This window comes from Limanda limanda, chromosome 2 (assembly GCF_963576545.1).
Source record: "Limanda limanda chromosome 2, fLimLim1.1, whole genome shotgun sequence".
Taxonomy (NCBI): Eukaryota; Metazoa; Chordata; class Actinopteri; order Pleuronectiformes; family Pleuronectidae; genus Limanda; species Limanda limanda.
The window spans coordinates 15,740,957-15,758,481 of NC_083637.1; the positions used below are offsets into that span (position 1 = coordinate 15,740,957).

The window sequence follows — 17,525 nt, forward strand, 5'->3', positions numbered from 1 at the left end:
TTATTCTCAAATGTCTTTATTTCAGAAGTCTCATCAGGTCAAATTTCCATCACACAAGTATTTTAATTGCTTTTAAAAACAGCTCTTTGAAAGTGTGACACTCTTCAGAATAAAGCCTTGTTTGTGTCCGCACTCGTTTGTTGTGTTGACGATTTATTTGCACAACCGCTGTCACGTGAATCCTTCCTGGGAAAACGTGTCCGGGTCCGTTATTTTTCAAGCTGTGCGCCTGAAGAGAGAAAAATGACATGTGTTATAGGGCAGGCTATCTAACTTACACACACACAGTAAATATATAACAATATGACAGCTGGAGCACTATTTACATCCTGTTTTGATCACAATAAATCAAAGAGTTTCTTATTGTGTGAAAATAAATGCATGACTTGAAACGGAATGAGATTGTAACTAGAATTTGTGTGAAAAAATCCCCAGTTTTGCCACTGTTTCATTCGTGTTAGGTGAAAAGTTTAGCTGCCGTCGTTGGTTTTCAACGCTTGCCTCACCCCTGGTCTTTAGCCAATTCAAGTCATGAATATTAACCAGCTGCATTCTTGAAGAGTTTTATGGGTAGTGATGGGAAACTTTTTCTGCAAGCTTTCCTTCCCTGATCTGTGTCTAAGAATGAAAGCCCAGTGAATAATGTTTTTTATGCCGCTGCCATAAAGGAACCAGAGAGTCTTTCAATCAACACAAAGGTGAGGAAATTCCCTTCAATAGAAAGACTTGCATGCACTTGTTTACCCTGAGGAGTTCAAATAAAACCTGATTCTTGTGCTAATCTTTTCAAACTTTCAGTCAACATGGATTGAAGCTTCACTTACTCCAAAATTCTCTTGAGCACTCTTTGGACCCACGGAGCTTCAGGGTCCAGACAGACTTCTGCCCCATTGTTTTTAAGAGTGGCACTGCAGGACCAAAAAGAGGATGAGGTAATATTAGAGCAAAACCAAACAGACACAGGTTAACACCTCAGACGTCTGCTATGCAGGAAAAATACACACTTTAGATCCTGTCGCTTACATAATCTCAATTTCTGGGCAGTGAGAGTTGGCAGAGATCAACTCCACCTTCTCTATATGACGTCCGATGTGCCTGCTCTCCTTGTTGATGCAGCGACATTGCAGAGTCACTCCTGGATCCTCCGTACTGGTACCTGAGGTGGTGAGAGGTCAGAGAAACGCATTGATTTCTGGATGCACCTCACAAATATTCAGCTGTGCAGCAATAAGGTGCAGGCAGCAATAAGTAAAGTAAGGCATCACATGTAGCCTTGCAAGAAATTCATCTTCTTATATTTGGTCTGTGGTTGACATATTACTCACCCTCAGCAATAGCCAGAAAAACCACGAGTGACACAATTGTAAAGAAAGACATATCTGCTCTTAAACTGGAGTCTGAGATTACAATCTGATCTTTGCAGTGTTCTTCAGTCGTACAAACTGGGAAGGAGGTCTGCTTTTTAAACCCTTCTCCTCCTTTATCATGTCCCTCCCTGAACTCTGGAGGGTTTTTTTTACATCAACATAAACTTGCTGATGAAGAACTGATCTTGTAACCCTAAGGAAGGCAGTTCCCCAATTTTTGTGCAATAATCAGTTTCAAATCAAAGCTGACACAGCAGTGATGCAACTTTGATCAGATGGCAGAGAATTACCATGGAATTAGGACATCTCTACTGTGTACGTGTATTTACAATCACATATGTCACCACTCAGAAACAAACTCTTTTCTCAACTTGTTATTCACATCAGTCTAAATATGTCACATGACACATTAATACATGTTACTGACCTCACCTCTTCCTCGGAGTCCTTGTGCTGATCCAGGATGGCAGCTGCGACCAATTATTTAATGAATCTTGTGACTATTAAAATTTATTTATTTGTACTGTGTTGTTTTGTTGTTGCTTATGTTATATTTTATGTTGCTGATTATAAATGTTTCATGTCCTCAAGCTTCTCTTGGACAAGAGATCTTGATCTCTTAAAGCTTCCGGAGGTTGGTCGGGCTGCCTTGGTCGATAATGATCCCACCGCAGGTTCACCTTCAGAGACTCTGTTACGAGTTTTACTTCCTCTAGATCAGGGGTGTCCAAACTACAGCCCGCGGCCCAACTGCGGCCCGCCATCCATTTTTGATTGGCCCGTATCAAAGTCTAAAAATATAATTGACTATGGCCCACTGTATTGCACTTCCTAGTTTAAACACTAGATGGCGCCAAAGTTACTCCTGACCTGCCAGCTGTCCATCAGACCGCAGGCCACCACCGCCACGCCCCCCTTCATCAGTCGCGAACCCGTCCAGGGCGAGGGGGCGTGGCGGTGGTTGCCAACATGTAATTTACCTGCATTTGATTAATTTTGCCAATACAAGTGAGGCCCAGTCCTTCTTTTATTTTTCTGCATGTGGCCCTCGGGAAAAAAGTTTTGACGACCCTGCTCTAGATAGTCCAGTTTGATCGTCTTCTCGGCGCTCCGGCAGGCCTGTGACCGACTCTGGAGGGGCCGATCTGAGGATCTCACTAAACCATCCAATGGGGAGCAGCAATGTGTGCATAAAGGGGAGGGACTTAATCAACGCAAGCACATTCCCCATCCATTTATTCCCTTTAGAATTATCCATGTTCTCATGCAGGAGCTCGGTCCAGTCTTTATTATTTGGTCTGAAACCAGTGTCCAGCTATTTTTTTCTTCTCTGTACTAGCATTGTCCAGGTTGTTAACACAAGAGGAAAACCATCATATTTTGGGCCTAGAACTTGTTTCCTTTTGCTGAGTTATCATAAGGGGCAGTGTGTATCATTCCTGCTTCTGATTAGAAAGTGAAAGGTCCATGTTTAGTGATATTTACAGTTAACAATTTGTTAGTGTTCTTAGGTAGACACAAGAGACACTTGTTTATTCTGTTGTGTTGGTTCCTTGTTGTCCCTAGAAGTTCAGAGGCACTAGTCAAATACTATTTGAACCTCAGCATCTGGGGTTCAAAATGTGTAAAATTATACATTATATGTATATTTTTGTTATAGTTTTCAGTAGAAATAAATCCTGAAGAGAGCAATTCTGGGTTGTTTTGTGTCTGTATAGGCCTACTATAAAAAGCACTGTGCATTTTTTAAGTTTGGTACTTGTACTTTTACTTTTGATACTTAAGTACATTTCACCACCAGACTTACTCAAGTCATTTTTTGACGGGTGACATTTACTTTTCCCGTACTTTCAGGTAAGATATCTGTACATTTACTCAAGTATGGCTTTCAAGTACTTTATACACAACTGCTGCCTGATTAAATGAAGATTAAATAAATACATAATATGCCTTTCAACATGTACTATTATTCCTGGTAGTACTGCTATCATTACAATTGTTATTGCTGCTCCCTTCATCTCTATCAGACCTTTTCCTTTGTATAGATACTTTAAACATTGTGATACAACTCCATTTATGCTGAACACTGTCCCTTCTCAAGAATGTTGCTCATATTTATTTTGTTAATTTGCCATTTCAAGATCCAGACCCAGATTCCAGGGAAAAATGCATTCCTTGCAGCAAGTTTGGTAGAAATCTGTTGTTTTAATCTTGCTTACTATCAAACAAATTCAAAAATAGAAGGACAGGGGAGAAAAAATAATACTAAACCGGAAGTAATACGTTTAAAAGTCTGCATATCTGACGCTATAGTATGGGGTTAGGTTGTGACAAGCAGGTGAGCTAGTCCCAGCATGAGCTTCAACGTCACAGTTGTACACACACGAGGAATGTAAACTCCTGCAGGGCCACCCAGCCTCAGACAGATACCCTCACTCAAAGTATGAAGTCGGAAAAAAGCTGTCAGTCCCCGACCCCTGGGTAGGTCATCTGTTTGTAAATCCCAAAATTTTCTCAGATATCCTGAAATCCCTGAAGGCCAATTGCATCTGAGAGTACTGTTTGTTAAGCGGTCAGTGCCTCATGTTGTTTATATTATCAAAAGTCCAAGCAAAACTCAGTGTTTGCTATGTGGATCCTGCTTACACTGCAGAACAATACTGCTCAAGCATGCCTCTCGGCTTAGCAGTTAAGCACAAGGAAGGAAAGCAACAAGCCAAACAGGGTGATGACAAATCCATGATTCATTCCTGATTTTCCCAGCTCCTGTTCATCTAAGTCTTTTGTGTTGAAGTATCAGTGAGCAATGTTTGTGAGCATTTGCCTGTGGTTTGTAAATCACACTTTTTGGATATGGTATTGATAGTGAGTGTTACCTATTAGTAAGCCATTCAATACTGAGTAGCCTATCTGTAAATGTAAAGTAGACTTACTATACCTCACAGAACTATATATATAAATAAATATATATATACAATAGTATATATACCAGATGCTATGCTATGGAATGCTATGCAGTACCTCACTGCACTATGCCACTTTGTCATTACAAAGCCACTGTTAGAGCAGTTGTAAAACCATGTAAAGTATCTCTGTACAGATTAAAATGGGTCCCCACTTCCTCCCACTATCCATAAATGAAGCCAAAATATCCCACACAGGAACTTATGCATCTGGAGCTTAGATCTGCGCAATAGCGATCGGCCAAAGGAGCGGCACTATTGAGGTCCCATTGATTCATGCACTTGCCCAATCACGGGTCATTCTTAGCTGTCTATCAATTAAAAACAAAAAAAACAAACCTATCTGGAGAACTTTACAGTGTAGCCTATGTTAATAGTAATAGGGACAAGCAATGCAATATTTGCCTTAATTGCATTTGAGATTTGAGTCTTGGGTTTGATATACCTGTTATTTCTCTTCTCTGCAACGATGAAAGTTTTAGCTCGGGTCAAGAGGAAGTTCTGGGATATCCAAACCTCGAAATGACACCAAGATTTCACGAGGCAATGATACCTAATTCCTCTTTTGCGTGTGTGAAATCGTTCTTCATAATTTAATGTTAGATATCTGTTACAATAATTCTGTATAAATAATAATAAAAGCGTTCTTGATTTCCCAGCACTTTTTGTAGGTAAATAAAAATGCCATCAATGCATTTCTCAGTATATTATTTATTTAAAAGCTCTTGCTCATATTTGTATTGTTATTAATAATATATTAACACTCTCCTACCTCACCACAGGGTAAATCTGGGGGAAAACCAATGGTTAGAATTTATCATATGTTCCCTAATTTATTCTGGTCACATGCGGTTTATCATGTGCAATCTCACCTGATACATCAGCCTATTCTCAAAAGGACCAAACACTAAGTTAAAAACTTTCCACTGAGGTTGATCACATCCTCTATTGGACCAAATTTTCCATTCCAGTCTTCAGTCTTAACAGATATGACCACTAGGACATATGTATGTATATGGGACATATAATTATAGATACATATTTGGCCATAACCTCTAGTCTATCTGAGATTTATTATGATTCCTGTTAAAAGAAATAAGTTGCTAAAACTAAAATACTATAATAGAATATTGTTATCCTCTTAATTAAACATAATTGTGTCACCTGTCTTTAACCTCTGAATCACCACATGCTGAAATGATGCTGCGACTGAAGAAACAATCCGTCAAAACCACACAGTTGCCCCCCTGGTTAAGCAGTTACCCCATACTTCCTTCTAACTTGTGAGTGTTGCTGAAGTGACGTGACCGCTGCAGACAAATGCGTGTTGGAGCCCGTTGAGATTGTGTCAGCTCAGCAGCGGAAGTCTTCTGGCACATATCCTACGTGGGATTTGAAACAGATGAGCTCTAGAATTGCATGACCTATTTGATGACTATCATATTGCCTTGGAAATAATTCAGTTTCCCCTTTTGAACTTTTCCTTATTTGGTGTAGGTCTTTAAGGATATGGTTCCGTTCACAGGTGACACTCAATTCATTATTTACCATACACAATGGTTCTCTGTATGTTTCTATATGGTAACATTGATAAGGTGGAAAGCCGCAACAAACAGCCAGTGTCTCTGCGTCTCATGAGCTGCTTCCACACGTGCACCGAACTCTGGAGATCCTCCGCAGGTTCACTGGAGGATGTGTATGTGTGAACGCAAATGTCCGAGTGAGAACCTCCGGAGTGTCTGCAGAATTTTCCCGCATGGCTCCCGAGTATTTAAGTCACCAGAAAATGGTGATAGGCACCACTCACAGGAATCCTGCGGAGGATTTGTTGCTGTTGTGAATGTGCCTGAACAGAAAACCTGCCGCAGCATTGTAAATAAGGCAAACTGCAGAGAAAGTTGAGATCCTCCGCAAAACATGTCTGAAAACAGCCTTATGGTAACATTTACATTTTACGGTTTACAGTTTCAGAGGAAAGCTGCTACCAGCATCACCACAGGCCAAATCACACAGGTAGGTTCAGAGCTGGCGCTGCTCTAGTATGAGTAATAATCAGTCCGTTGCAGAATTTAGGAGGGAATACGTGAATTACTCAGCAAAAGACGCAAACAAAGTAAAAGAACATATCAAATCGATCAATCTGGCTTTGATTGGCAGATGAAATCACAGTATATAGCAATATTTTACCACCAATACCTGCAAGAATGTAGCTAGAGATATGCTTGAGTGTTGCCTTTTGTGTGAGTGTGAGTCTGCCTGTTCTTTGGAGAAATGCCAATTGCAGATACCTGAGATAAGGGCAGAGATTGTATTAGGTGTTCATTTACAGTAAGTAGATCCTAGGCTTGTTTGGACAGGAGTTCACTCACATCCGACACCAGCTTTCTCTCCGTCTCTTCCTAAATACCTAAAGAATGTTTTACAAGGCCTTCGAAACATGTTTGTGCACATTAGACAGACGTGCGTCTTCTGTACTTTCACATCAATCACCTTGATGATGCGGCAATTACGTAGCTCTTGTTGCTGTGACATAAATGTGTGTGACATTATTGAATTTATACAGCAATGCATATGTGGCTATGCATTGCAGTGTTCAGAAATTCATATTGTCTAAAAAAAGTAGCTTTTAGAGTATGTGAGAGATTATTTACCTTCTTGAAAGTGAAATTTCAGGTGACAAAACCTATTGACTGAGCCATTCATTCACAGATTGTGACTAATTGTTCGTTATACTACATTTCACCTGTGAATCAGATGCCAGTTGTTCAATCTGTAATTATCTGTGTCAGTAATGGTGCAATACTCTATTAACAAGCAATGTTAATGGTATTTCTCCAATCATTCTTCTCATGTCAGTCAGTATTGCAGATTTTTAGTCACTGTCTTTTTATCCTTTTTTGTTTTTTTTCAAATGATAAATCTGCATTAAGACCAATCACCCGTGAGCTCACATCATGCGTTGTAAATTCCCCTATCAACAATCCCAGCTTGCGCAACCTGCTGAAGGCTGGGAAATGACTCATTTCCCAAAGTCGGCTATATAAGGTGTGCTCCTCAGCGCTAGATTCAAACAGCAGAGCAAGTAAGCAGCTGAACTGAGAGCAACAAAGGAAAAGTAGAGGAGAAAAGGAACTGAACTGAAGCAAAAGCTGAACAAAACCTCTTCACTTTTCAACTTTTTATTGCACTGCACTCTTCGTTCGAGAGCTTTCTGAAGAACATTTTTTACATTTTAATACTCGAACAGAATTGTACTAACCGCAAAAATGATGAGCAGCAGAGTCATCGTCGTTGCTGTAATGGTGCTCCTGGCCTCTCTGGCCATCAGTGAAGGTAAGACTATTTTGTTATTCATTAACTTTCTTGCCCTCTTTTTCTCAATGCATGTAGAGGTAGACCAGCAAACACTGTTGCATTTAGTGACCCTATGTGACTCCTTCCTCCTGACAGGGATGAGCCTGAGAAGCCGGAGAAGCCTGGGACCGGAGAAGCACTGCAAGTGCATCAAGACAGAGAGCAGACACATTGGCCGCTACATTGAGAAGGTGGAAATGATCCCTGGCCACTCTCACTGTGAAGAAACTGAGATCATGTAAGACCTTATTTCAAAGCCTTCATTCCTTCTAGATATGATGCGATGATGTTGGTTGTTGTCATTTGCTTTTGGCACCAGTCGACTCATTCTAACTGAATCTCTTGTTGGGTGTTGCAGTGCCACTCTGAAAGGAACCGGAAAGGAGGTATGCCTTGACCCCGAGGCTATCTGGGTGCAGAAAGTGATCAACAGGATGATGTTAAAGTGAGTACAGTTTGTTCATGCTGTTAAAGGTCATTATTCTATATCAAGATTAAATGATAACTTGACAGAAAATGTCAAAGTTGCCACTTCTGAAATCACTGGGTAATAATAATCATCCCTCTCTGTTTCTTTTCCCCTGCAGCAGAAGACGCTGAGCAGATGGAGAGTGATGGATCATGGGTCAGAGCTGTTTGAAGACAACTGAACACGAACCTAATGTCTTAGTTTGAAGTAAATTATATCGGGGGACTGCTCAATGTCCTGATCGCCTATTGAAATGGACAGATTTTATCTGACAAAGTTACGTTTGTATCAAACATGCTATTTATTAACAAGCCCATGCTTGTTTGAAGGGAACTTTTATAATTTATGAAGCAATTTGTATTTAATTTTGGCTGCTGCTCCTATTGTCTGCAAAAGTCGATTATCATTTTTTGTCTCTCATTTATGTATTTTGCATATTTATTGACATATTTAAAAAAGAAATATCCAAATGCTTGACTGTTATTTTATTGATTAAATAAAAGTGTTACTTAAAATTGAATGGAATTGCTTTGTTTTTTACTTAAACTAACTGTATTATTATTATGCAGCTATTTGTGCCACATGTCCTCACACGCATTGTCTTTTTCTTTCCATTAATTTTACATTATTTACATTATTTTTAATTAAGGGATGAAATGCACTGTAAATAAAAAAACAAAGTAGATATGAAAGCAAATTGAAAGAAAAACATTCCCTAAGGCTTTATCTGATCATTTGAAAATATTATCTAAACTATTACATTGCATTAGAACACAAATTCTCACATACATTACAATTACTACTGTTTTATAAAACAACTATATCTAATAATCTAATATTCTTTCAATAAACCCTCTTCACCCGTGAAGAATTTGGATGCTGGATTGTGTCCTGGATGGATTGGTTTCCACTTCCTCTGGTCCTCACCCAGACAGGTCCATCACTGTCGGCAACAGAACAGAGCCACAATACTTGAAGCTCCCACAGGGACAAACCATGAATCGATTCTCACACAATTAAATATTGTAAATTATTTTAAGTTGGTTGAGCTTTTAAATGTAAGTGAAGTGAGTTGACAGAACCTAAGTAAAATAATATCTAAAGAGATGGAAACCCACAAAAACAAATGTGATCTCATAACTTGGTCGTGAAGAAGAGATATTTCATGGGTGATGCTGCAACATAGTTATAACGTTATCTTAATCAGAATCAGTGCTGAGCATCAGAATATAAACAGTACAGTGGTAAGTTCACTATGCCTTTGAATGCTGATATGTTCACCTGCTGTTGTATTCACTGAGGTGCATTTCAAATGTGATGCTACTGCAAATGAATGACATATACATAAGAGATATGTCTTTGAACTGAACTGAATAATTTTGGAATCAGAAAAAGTTATTTATTATTCATATTTCTAACATGAAAACGATTCAGTTAACTTGATATTTTGGCTCGAAACAACTCAACAACAACTGATACACTCTTTATTGAAATTGTCAAGTTTAATGAATTGTAGTTTCATTTGATTAGACAAACTTGAAGCTGCAGCTGAAGACACCGCTGCATCTCTTAATACAAAGAGAATGTGAGAGGCTGCTCATGTTTTGTATCTTCCAAATTCCAATAAAAATCTGGTTTGAATGGGAGATAATGGTGGCAGGCCAGGAAGAGGCAACTGTTACTCATGTTTTTATAAAATAAAAAAAAAAAAGAATTTAAATAAAAATTCAATACATTACACAAAGCAATCCCAGCACAATTTCCTGAGAGAAATCATTTTCTGTTTCAAATTATGAAAGAAATTGTGACTTGACTAAATATCTTTTAACTATCAGAGATTAAAAAAAAAGAGCAGTGTGACCACAGACTAGCAATCACACAAGGAAGACAGATCATGAGTTCACTGTTCAACACGTGCAGGTTCCAATTTCATCCTTTTACAATTCTAGGAAGTTAGGAACATTTACTTGTACTTCTGTAATTCCAGATTCCATTGAGCTAATTTACAAGTACAAGGCACAGCAGGTTTGCATCATTTCTGTTTGCTTCAAACCAAAAAAAGAAGGATCTCTGAGGAGTTTCAACTCTAAAATGCATCATCCAATGTTGCTGATCTTGTTTGTTTAAAAACGTGAATAAATGTGAGCTCTCGGCAAAATGTGTTAATTCAACTCATGATTTCAGAAGTCCTATATTCCTATTTAGAAGTCCTGAATGACAACCAATTACCAGCTTGACTGGACTTTACCTTATGTTATGTTATCTTACCTTACCTTACCTTACCTTACCTTACCTTACTTACCTTACCTTACGAACCCTTACTTTACCTTACTTTACTTTACTTTACTACAAATGTGCTGCTTCACAACTAAGAAATCAAGTAAAGCTGATTGGTGGCATAGTTGCTTCTGCTTCAGCCTTTAATGACCAATAACTAATTAATATTAATAATTAATTCGCTTTTTTAGCCCCAGCTCCTGAGCCTATTTTGTGCATTTCTGGTTAATATTAAATAAACAATATTTTACCATATATATACTTTACATTTACATTATTATTACTTCAGTAGTATACCATATAATATAGTAATACCACAAGTATACAGAATAGTAATATATGGCCAATGCATTGCATGCATAGGCACACATACTGGAATTACTATATATATATTATTTTTCAAAATACTTTTCTTTTCAGAATATGAACTATTCATGAAATACATTAAACTACTGGTATGGTAGTACTATTGTGCACAATAATAAACGTACGATAAAGATGGTTATAATTATTATCGTCAATATTGTTGTTCTTATTTTTTTAACAAAAACAACAATAATCATAATCATTAATGCTATTTGTATCGCTTTTGTTACCGTCAATATTATTATTATTATTATTATTGGCCATGTTGAGGATGCAGGCAAAGTGGGCGGGACTGTGGGCACAGTGGGGGGTAGGTGCGGTAGTGCGGCGGCTGGTGCGCGCAGAGAGGAAACACACACAGCGCCGGACGGACTCGCACCAGATACACACACGACACACACAAAATGCTGCGTCCACGAGCCCTGTCAGGCTGCTGCATGTGAACCAGAAGAAGAAGAAAACGAAGAAGAAGAAGAAGAGGGTAGACGACTGTGTGTGTGCGGTGGACGTGGCTTGTGAGTGCACCTTGAACCGCTTCGTCTCCTCCTCGCCACCGGCCGCTCCGTCAGGATGGCGTTAACGATCTGTACGAGGTTCACCGATGAATACCAGCTGTTCGAGGAGCTGGGGAAGTAAGGAAGCATGCTTGTGCTTTTTTTCTCTCTCTCACAATATCCTCATCCTCCTCATCATCATCTGGCATCATCACCATGATCATCATCACCACCATCATCATCATCACCACCATCATCCTGTAGGAAATGTCAGCCTGTTATGCAATAGGCCGCCTTGGCTTAAGGACTCGGATTCCGGGCTCAGTGTGTGTCTGTGCGGGGACAGTGTGGCCATGCGTGGTGTTTTAAATATCATATGTCCCGCAGATCGTGTGCAATGACACACGATCTGCTTTAATGCCACATCTGAAGCCCTGCTCACGTCTGTGTGGTTGCGGAGGAAGACGTCGAGTCGAGCGTGCACGCGTCCTTTGCACGCCGATGCATTTCTGGCCTGTGGGTGCCACAGGAGAGAGAGGAGCTCCAGGGGGTGAAATGCATCGGTGTGTGTTAGTGTGTGTGTGTGTGTGTGTGTGTGTGTGAAATGGTGAGATTTGGTGGACCCACCTCCTCTCTGTCTCGCTCTCTCTCTCTACCATCCCCACCACCCCTTCCCCAAATCCTCCTCCTCCCCCCTGAGTGACAGAAATACACACTCTGTAATGCGACAGCATGCAGGCATCAGTCGGCGATGACACATTCCCCGGCCAATCATCCAGTTGCGGTCAATTATCAGACACAGGCAGGGAATTCCTCACCCCTGAGAGAGGGGGGGGGGGGGGGGGGGGGAGAGAGAGAGAGAGAGAGAGAGAGAGAGAGAGAGAGAGAGAGAGAGAGAGAGAGAGAGAGAGGTCCACTTACTGTATGTGAGTGTGTGCTCATGAAGATGCATTGTTTCTGATAGTGTGGTTCAAGGTTTATTTTAGGGCAAAGCAACATGACCAGACATTATATCAAGATAAAAAGGGTTCAGTCGATATCAGTAATGATCACGATGAATTCCACACATTATTATTTCTTGGCTCCTGAGTGAAGGTGGTGGATTTTACACTCTTCTTTGTGAATTTTACACATCTGAATTCAATTCAATTTGGCTCCTCACTGTGCATTCACAATGCATAATAATTATATATTATATATATTTGGTAATGATGGAAATTGATTGATATTGTTTGATCGCTCCACTCTCCAGCTGTTCTGTGATAAATCCTCCCTTCAAGAAGCTTATGTTCTTTAGTTTGTGTGGAAACTGTTTCATAGAGGTCTTAATTTAGCTTTGTGCTCATTTCAGAGGCTGCAGTTTGTGGTGCTCTTTAAAACAGTGCTGGCACAATGCAATAATATATCGATATGTATTGAACCTTTGTTATATTACTATTTATGAAAATTATATTCAGATAATTATTGATTTATTTGCACATATATATACACTAAATGTGTGTGGTAATTGCCCTCAGTCCAGATGTCTGCAGCTGAGGCTGATGTTCAGCCGGAGCGCAGAGAGAGCAGTGTACTCCCATCGAGCGTTCTAACTGGAGTAATTGATCTCTCATCAACCCCCATCTGATGCAAGCACTGGGTTTGAGGGAGAGGAAATCTTCTCCACCGTCCCAGCCCCCCCCCAACCGCTTTTATGATCCTATCCTGTGTTCATCTAACACCATCTGTCATTAATAATGCAAGCTTAATGCTTTTATACTATCTGAATCACTCACCTGGTCCCCTTACTGTGTGCAGCACCAGTTCCTCCAAGCCGACACCCAGAAGATGAGCTGGCACTGATGAATGGAAAATATCATGTTTCTGACCAAACATCTGGATATTGTCAGTGTTTCAATCACCTGCAGATGATTATTTCAAGACATTTCCATGCTGGAAACTGTTGGAAATGTCAATAAGTGATATCAAATATAGATATTCTGATCAATTCAGCCCCAGCATCAATTCTTTACATTTCTGAGTATCAAATGCATTCTATATAGTTTCTGTTTGTATATATATCTCCAACCAGGCACCTTTTGCTTTCTCTATATTTTTGTTCTTATAGTGTTGAAACCTGCTGAAGCTGTGCATTCCATCAAGGACAGACAAGTTTCAGTCAGAGTACATCATTGTTGAGAGGTTATGTAGTTTAAAAGTAGTGTGATGAAAAATAATTACTATAAAGTAAATGTAGTATTTCACAAATATAACACATTCCTAATCCTGACAGATTTGAATATTGTGCTGAAAGTACAAATTCAACCAATTGTTCAAGGAACTTAAATTACGAAAATAAACACATTTTTTGTGTAAAATGTGAAAATAGATAAACAACTTTTCTGCTTTGTTTATTCTGTTAAATAAACGTTTTCACAGCAGCACATATGAATGCAGATACCGTGTGTTGGTGGATGGCTCTTGCTAACTGACAAAGGGTTACTCTCTACAATTGCATGATCAGATGTTCCACTGCAGATGGTTTATCTGATACCACTGCACCTTGTTCCAGCCTGTTTTTACAATAAAACACAAAATAATGAGTACTTCAACTGTGCTGTTATTTCACAGACACAGTTGACGTTTGTACTTCCCGGTGCCTTGTTGCCCAACTCTGCAGGATAGTGAAATCCTTATGTAACATGTTACGCTATGATCATTTCCTTCACCAAATCCCCTATAAATTAGAGGTAAGCTTTAGTGGCAAGCTGCTCGCTCCAAAGGACGTTAGATAACATGGTCATGGTACACATCACTATACACTGAGCACTAGCTGGACATTGGCACAAGGCTTGAAATATCCAAACAACAAAAAACCTCATCTTCACAGTAAAGTCAGTAAAAGAACTGGGTTAATTTTAGGTTAATGAGTTTTCTCAGGTGTGTCCGTCCCGTGCCTCTGTTTGAGCGCCTCTGAGTGTTTGTGAGCCAGGAGGAATTTGCTGCGGAAAGACGGGAAGAGATTGTACTTGAGAGAAAAAAGACGTGCACAGACAGAGGCTGAATAGTAAAGCGGCCCTACATGGCTGCAGAGGTGAGCGGAGCTGAGGAAGCAGAGCCGCTCCACAGCTGCATTTAGAGATGAGAGATGCAGCACTCTGCTCTTCTCCTCCCTTCAAATATAGCTGACCTAGTTTTGTAATCTTCATACATGTGCCTGGAACACCGGAACAACACATGGCTGAGGCAGCAGTGGGCTGGTGCATGGGCGCGTTTTTGTCGGTGTTAGTTGTATCATGTGGCGATGAGGACAATGTGTACCGTTGGTGTGTGAGTGGGTCCGTGTGAGTAGTTGCATTGCGACTGGGTGGACGTGTTTATGTATATTTATGTAAAAATGTGACTGTGAAAACCAAATTTGAGCTGATCTACATTTGCAATTAGTCATTTTGGACATGCGTGGACTGAAAACCCTATTTATGAGGCTGGAAGCTGCTGGTGGAAAATATCCATACACACTATAATCTGCAGAGAATGTCAAAGTTATGGTAATTTGACACATGCTTCCATTATAACAAACTAAAAGAATCTAAAGTATCCAATTCATTTTTCTTAGGCGTTATACCTTGCCTTTGTGAGCCCCTGTTTTGAAACACCTGTCTGATTGCACATTGGATTCACGCCTTACTGTATGTTGTCTTGAAAACATGAATACACATCTGTGTGTGTGTGTGTGTGTGTGGATTTCAGGGGGGCGTTCTCTATCGTCAGGAGGTGCGTGAAGATCTCCAATGGACAGGAGTTTGCTGCCAAAATCATCAACACCAAGAAGCTTTCTGCCAGAGGTAGGAAATACACAATGTGTACAAAAACGACACGTGTAAACATTTACAGAGACACACGACATGCATACATGCAAACATACAATACACACACGGACGCACACACCACAAACACGCAGAAGGACACACATGAGGAGGAGAACATGCTCCCAGTCTCACAGTTTTGCGTGGATGAGTTGTGAACATTACTGCCCCTGAAGTAATCTCTGAAACTGTGTGTGTGTGTGTGTCACACAAGTGCATGGGGCAGAGACTCATCTGGATTTTGCTTGATTAACTTTTCGGTGTTCGCACTAGAAAAGGTGAAAAGTGTGTCAAGTGAAGACTTTAGCCGTTTGCCTGCTTGCACTTTTTTTGTGCTGTGTAGTACAGGTTCCCTTTTTTGTGTAATTCATATCTGTCCTCTGGTTTCGGTCTTAATGTTTGTCACCTGCAGCGTTGTGCGTGCACGCCCGTGTGCGCGTGCATGTGTTCCGTATTGATTCAGGGCTCGGGCTGGTCTTGTCGTCCCAGGGGCAGAACTCTTGCGAAGCCGACCCAATTCTTTCACATCCGTCACCGTAATTGTAGCCGCTGGCCTGGTTGCTTCAGGCTCCGGACCCCCCCCACACACACAGACACACACACACACACACACACACACACACACACACACACACACACGTGGCTCATGTTCATCTGCAAGCACACATATGACCCAAGAACCGCCAAAAGCGTATCAGTGATTACGAACCAATGGTGCGTTGAGCCTTTGCTGTGCCACCTTCTCTTCAGCCAATGACGGGTTTCGTCAGCACCTGCTTGTCTGTCACAACCAATGACCGCTGTCATGCCACACAAGGAGTCAGGCTGGTGTAGATGTGAGCCGAGTTTACTAACTGGAATTTAATGTGTTAGAATTTATTGGAATTACCTTCTGCTATTTTACACACGTTGCTCCACTGCCTATGGTTTTATTATGATGGTGCGAATTTCTGATATATTGTAGAGCCGCAGTAACTGTGTATTGCCATAGAGCCTCCTTCCCCTTTGCTGTTCCTCTCCAGAAACTTCCTTTCCACCCTCCTCTGCTTTGTCTACTAACTCTTCTTCCTTTTGCATTGTATTTTTCTCCATCTTTCATATTTATTGTCTTTTTTGCCTCCCCGTCTGTCCTTGCCCTCCGTCCTCCATCGCTCTTTCTTATCGCCACGTCTTTTCTTTTCACTTTCTTTCGTCCCCCACCGCTCCTTTGCCCGGTCCCTCCTTCTGTCAATCTTCCCCCCCATGATGACCCTGGCGCTGGCTGAGTGCAGTGTTGGTAATAGATACCTTGGCAGCCAGATCAGTGTCTCACCATTTGAATGCTGGAATAGGTTTTCCAAAAATACTGCAAAGAGGTTATCTGCCCTCATATGCACGTGGGTCTGCACACACACTAACACACCCACATGCATACGCACTAATGGGAGTACACATTTGTGACTTTAGAGGATGTAATTTACACATTATACATCTACTGTAAATTCCTGGAGCTGAACTCAAATCCGTACCCTAAAGCCTTAAAACACTCTCTCTCTCTCTCTCTCTCTCTCTCTCTCTCTCTCTCTCTCTCTCTCTCTCTCTCTCTCTCTCTCTCTCTCTCTCTCTCTCTCTCTCTCTCTCTCTCTCTCTCTCTCTCTCTCTCTCTCTCTCTCTCTCTCTCTCTCTCTCCCTCTCTCTCGCTCTATTGCATGTGTGTGTGTGTGTAGAGGTTTACACACCGGGCGTGCTGTCGTGTCAGATGTGGTCTTACCCTCTTTCTACGATAAGCCCTAGAATTGCAACTCTGATTCCCTTCTCTCTGGCAGGATCATGACCCCCCCCTCTCCAACACTGTGCACGTATACTTGCCTGTGCGAGTTCATGTGTGTCAGAGTATATATAATTGAAAGGGGTTTAGAGTAGGATTGGTGGTTGCAATGCTGGCAGATCAGGCAAGGCACTGTGTGTGTGTGTGTCTGGTTTATGCATGCACACATGTGTGCCCTTAGCCTATAGGACCAGTCACACAGTTTTGCAATCTGCAATCCTGATTATGCAGCATTTCATTAAGAGCAGCAGATGAGTCAGTGAACGAGAGGAAGCAGTGGGGAGAAGGGGGAAGAAAAGGAGAGGAAGCAAAGGGAGAGAGAGATAATCAGAGACAGAAAGAGGGAACGGGAAGTCAACACTTGTGTGTGTGTGTGTGTATGTGTGTGTGTGTGCACACTGTATCCCTCACAGCAGTTGAATATTTGTCCTCTCCTTTCATGCATGCTTCAGTGTCCTGTCACTATAACTCTGTCTGCTATCTTTTGTCACTTTGCATTTTCATGTGATGCGTGGGTGGGTGTGTGTGTTTGTTCGAGTGTGTATTTGCTTGTGTCTGTCTTCCCTCATCTGTGTGTGTGTGT

General features: G+C 40.9%; 3 protein-coding genes across 4 annotated transcripts in view; 2 read left to right on the plus strand and 1 right to left on the minus strand.

Annotated features, from left to right (window-relative positions):
• LOC133027820 (interleukin-8-like) lies at positions 1-1,458 on the minus strand. The gene is made up of 4 exons (XM_061094966.1): positions 1,326-1,458; positions 1,024-1,156; positions 825-908; positions 1-229 (listed from the first exon to the last, which is right to left on the minus strand). Exons 1-4 carry the CDS (start codon positions 1,375-1,377, stop codon positions 217-219), a joined length of 282 nt encoding a protein of 93 aa, XP_060950949.1. The 5' UTR covers positions 1,378-1,458; the 3' UTR covers positions 1-216.
• A 5,954-nt stretch (positions 1,459-7,412) lies between these two features.
• Positions 7,413-8,673, plus strand: LOC133022659 (interleukin-8-like). Its single transcript, XM_061089518.1, has 4 exons — positions 7,413-7,663; positions 7,781-7,922; positions 8,043-8,129; positions 8,272-8,673. The coding sequence occupies exons 1-4, from the start codon at positions 7,597-7,599 to the stop codon at positions 8,282-8,284; spliced, it is 309 nt and encodes a 102-aa protein (XP_060945501.1). The 5' UTR covers positions 7,413-7,596; the 3' UTR covers positions 8,285-8,673.
• Positions 8,674-11,198: 2,525 nt separating this feature from the next.
• camk2d2 (calcium/calmodulin-dependent protein kinase (CaM kinase) II delta 2) overlaps positions 11,199-17,525 on the plus strand; it is a 37,261-nt gene continuing 30,934 nt past the window's right edge. For both annotated transcript variants that reach the window (XM_061092051.1, XM_061092060.1), the window contains exons 1-2: positions 11,199-11,428; positions 15,020-15,114. In XM_061092051.1, the coding sequence (XP_060948034.1) occupies positions 11,367-11,428; positions 15,020-15,114 (157 nt within the window). In that variant the 5' untranslated portion in view covers positions 11,199-11,366. The remainder of the gene's footprint in view (positions 11,429-15,019; positions 15,115-17,525) is intronic.

Bases quoted from the DNA above. Each gene is read 5' to 3' on its own strand.
- LOC133027820 (XM_061094966.1), bottom strand. From the start codon at position 1,377: ATGTCTTTCTTTACAATTGTGTCACTCGTGGTTTTTCTGGCTATTGCT. The intron at 1,157-1,325 runs GTGAGTAATATG...TCACCACCTCAG, and splicing joins TTTTCTGGCTATTGCTGAGG to GTACCAGTACGGAGGATCCA. The intron at 909-1,023 runs GTAAGCGACAGG...TTGGTCCTGCAG, and splicing joins TGCCCAGAAATTGAGATTAT to TGCCACTCTTAAAAACAATG.
- LOC133022659 (XM_061089518.1), top strand. From the start codon at position 7,597: ATGATGAGCAGCAGAGTCATCGTCGTTGCTGTAATGGTGCTCCTGGCC. The intron at 7,664-7,780 runs GTAAGACTATTT...TCCTCCTGACAG, and splicing joins CTCTCTGGCCATCAGTGAAG to GGATGAGCCTGAGAAGCCGG. The intron at 7,923-8,042 runs GTAAGACCTTAT...TGGGTGTTGCAG, and splicing joins TGTGAAGAAACTGAGATCAT to TGCCACTCTGAAAGGAACCG.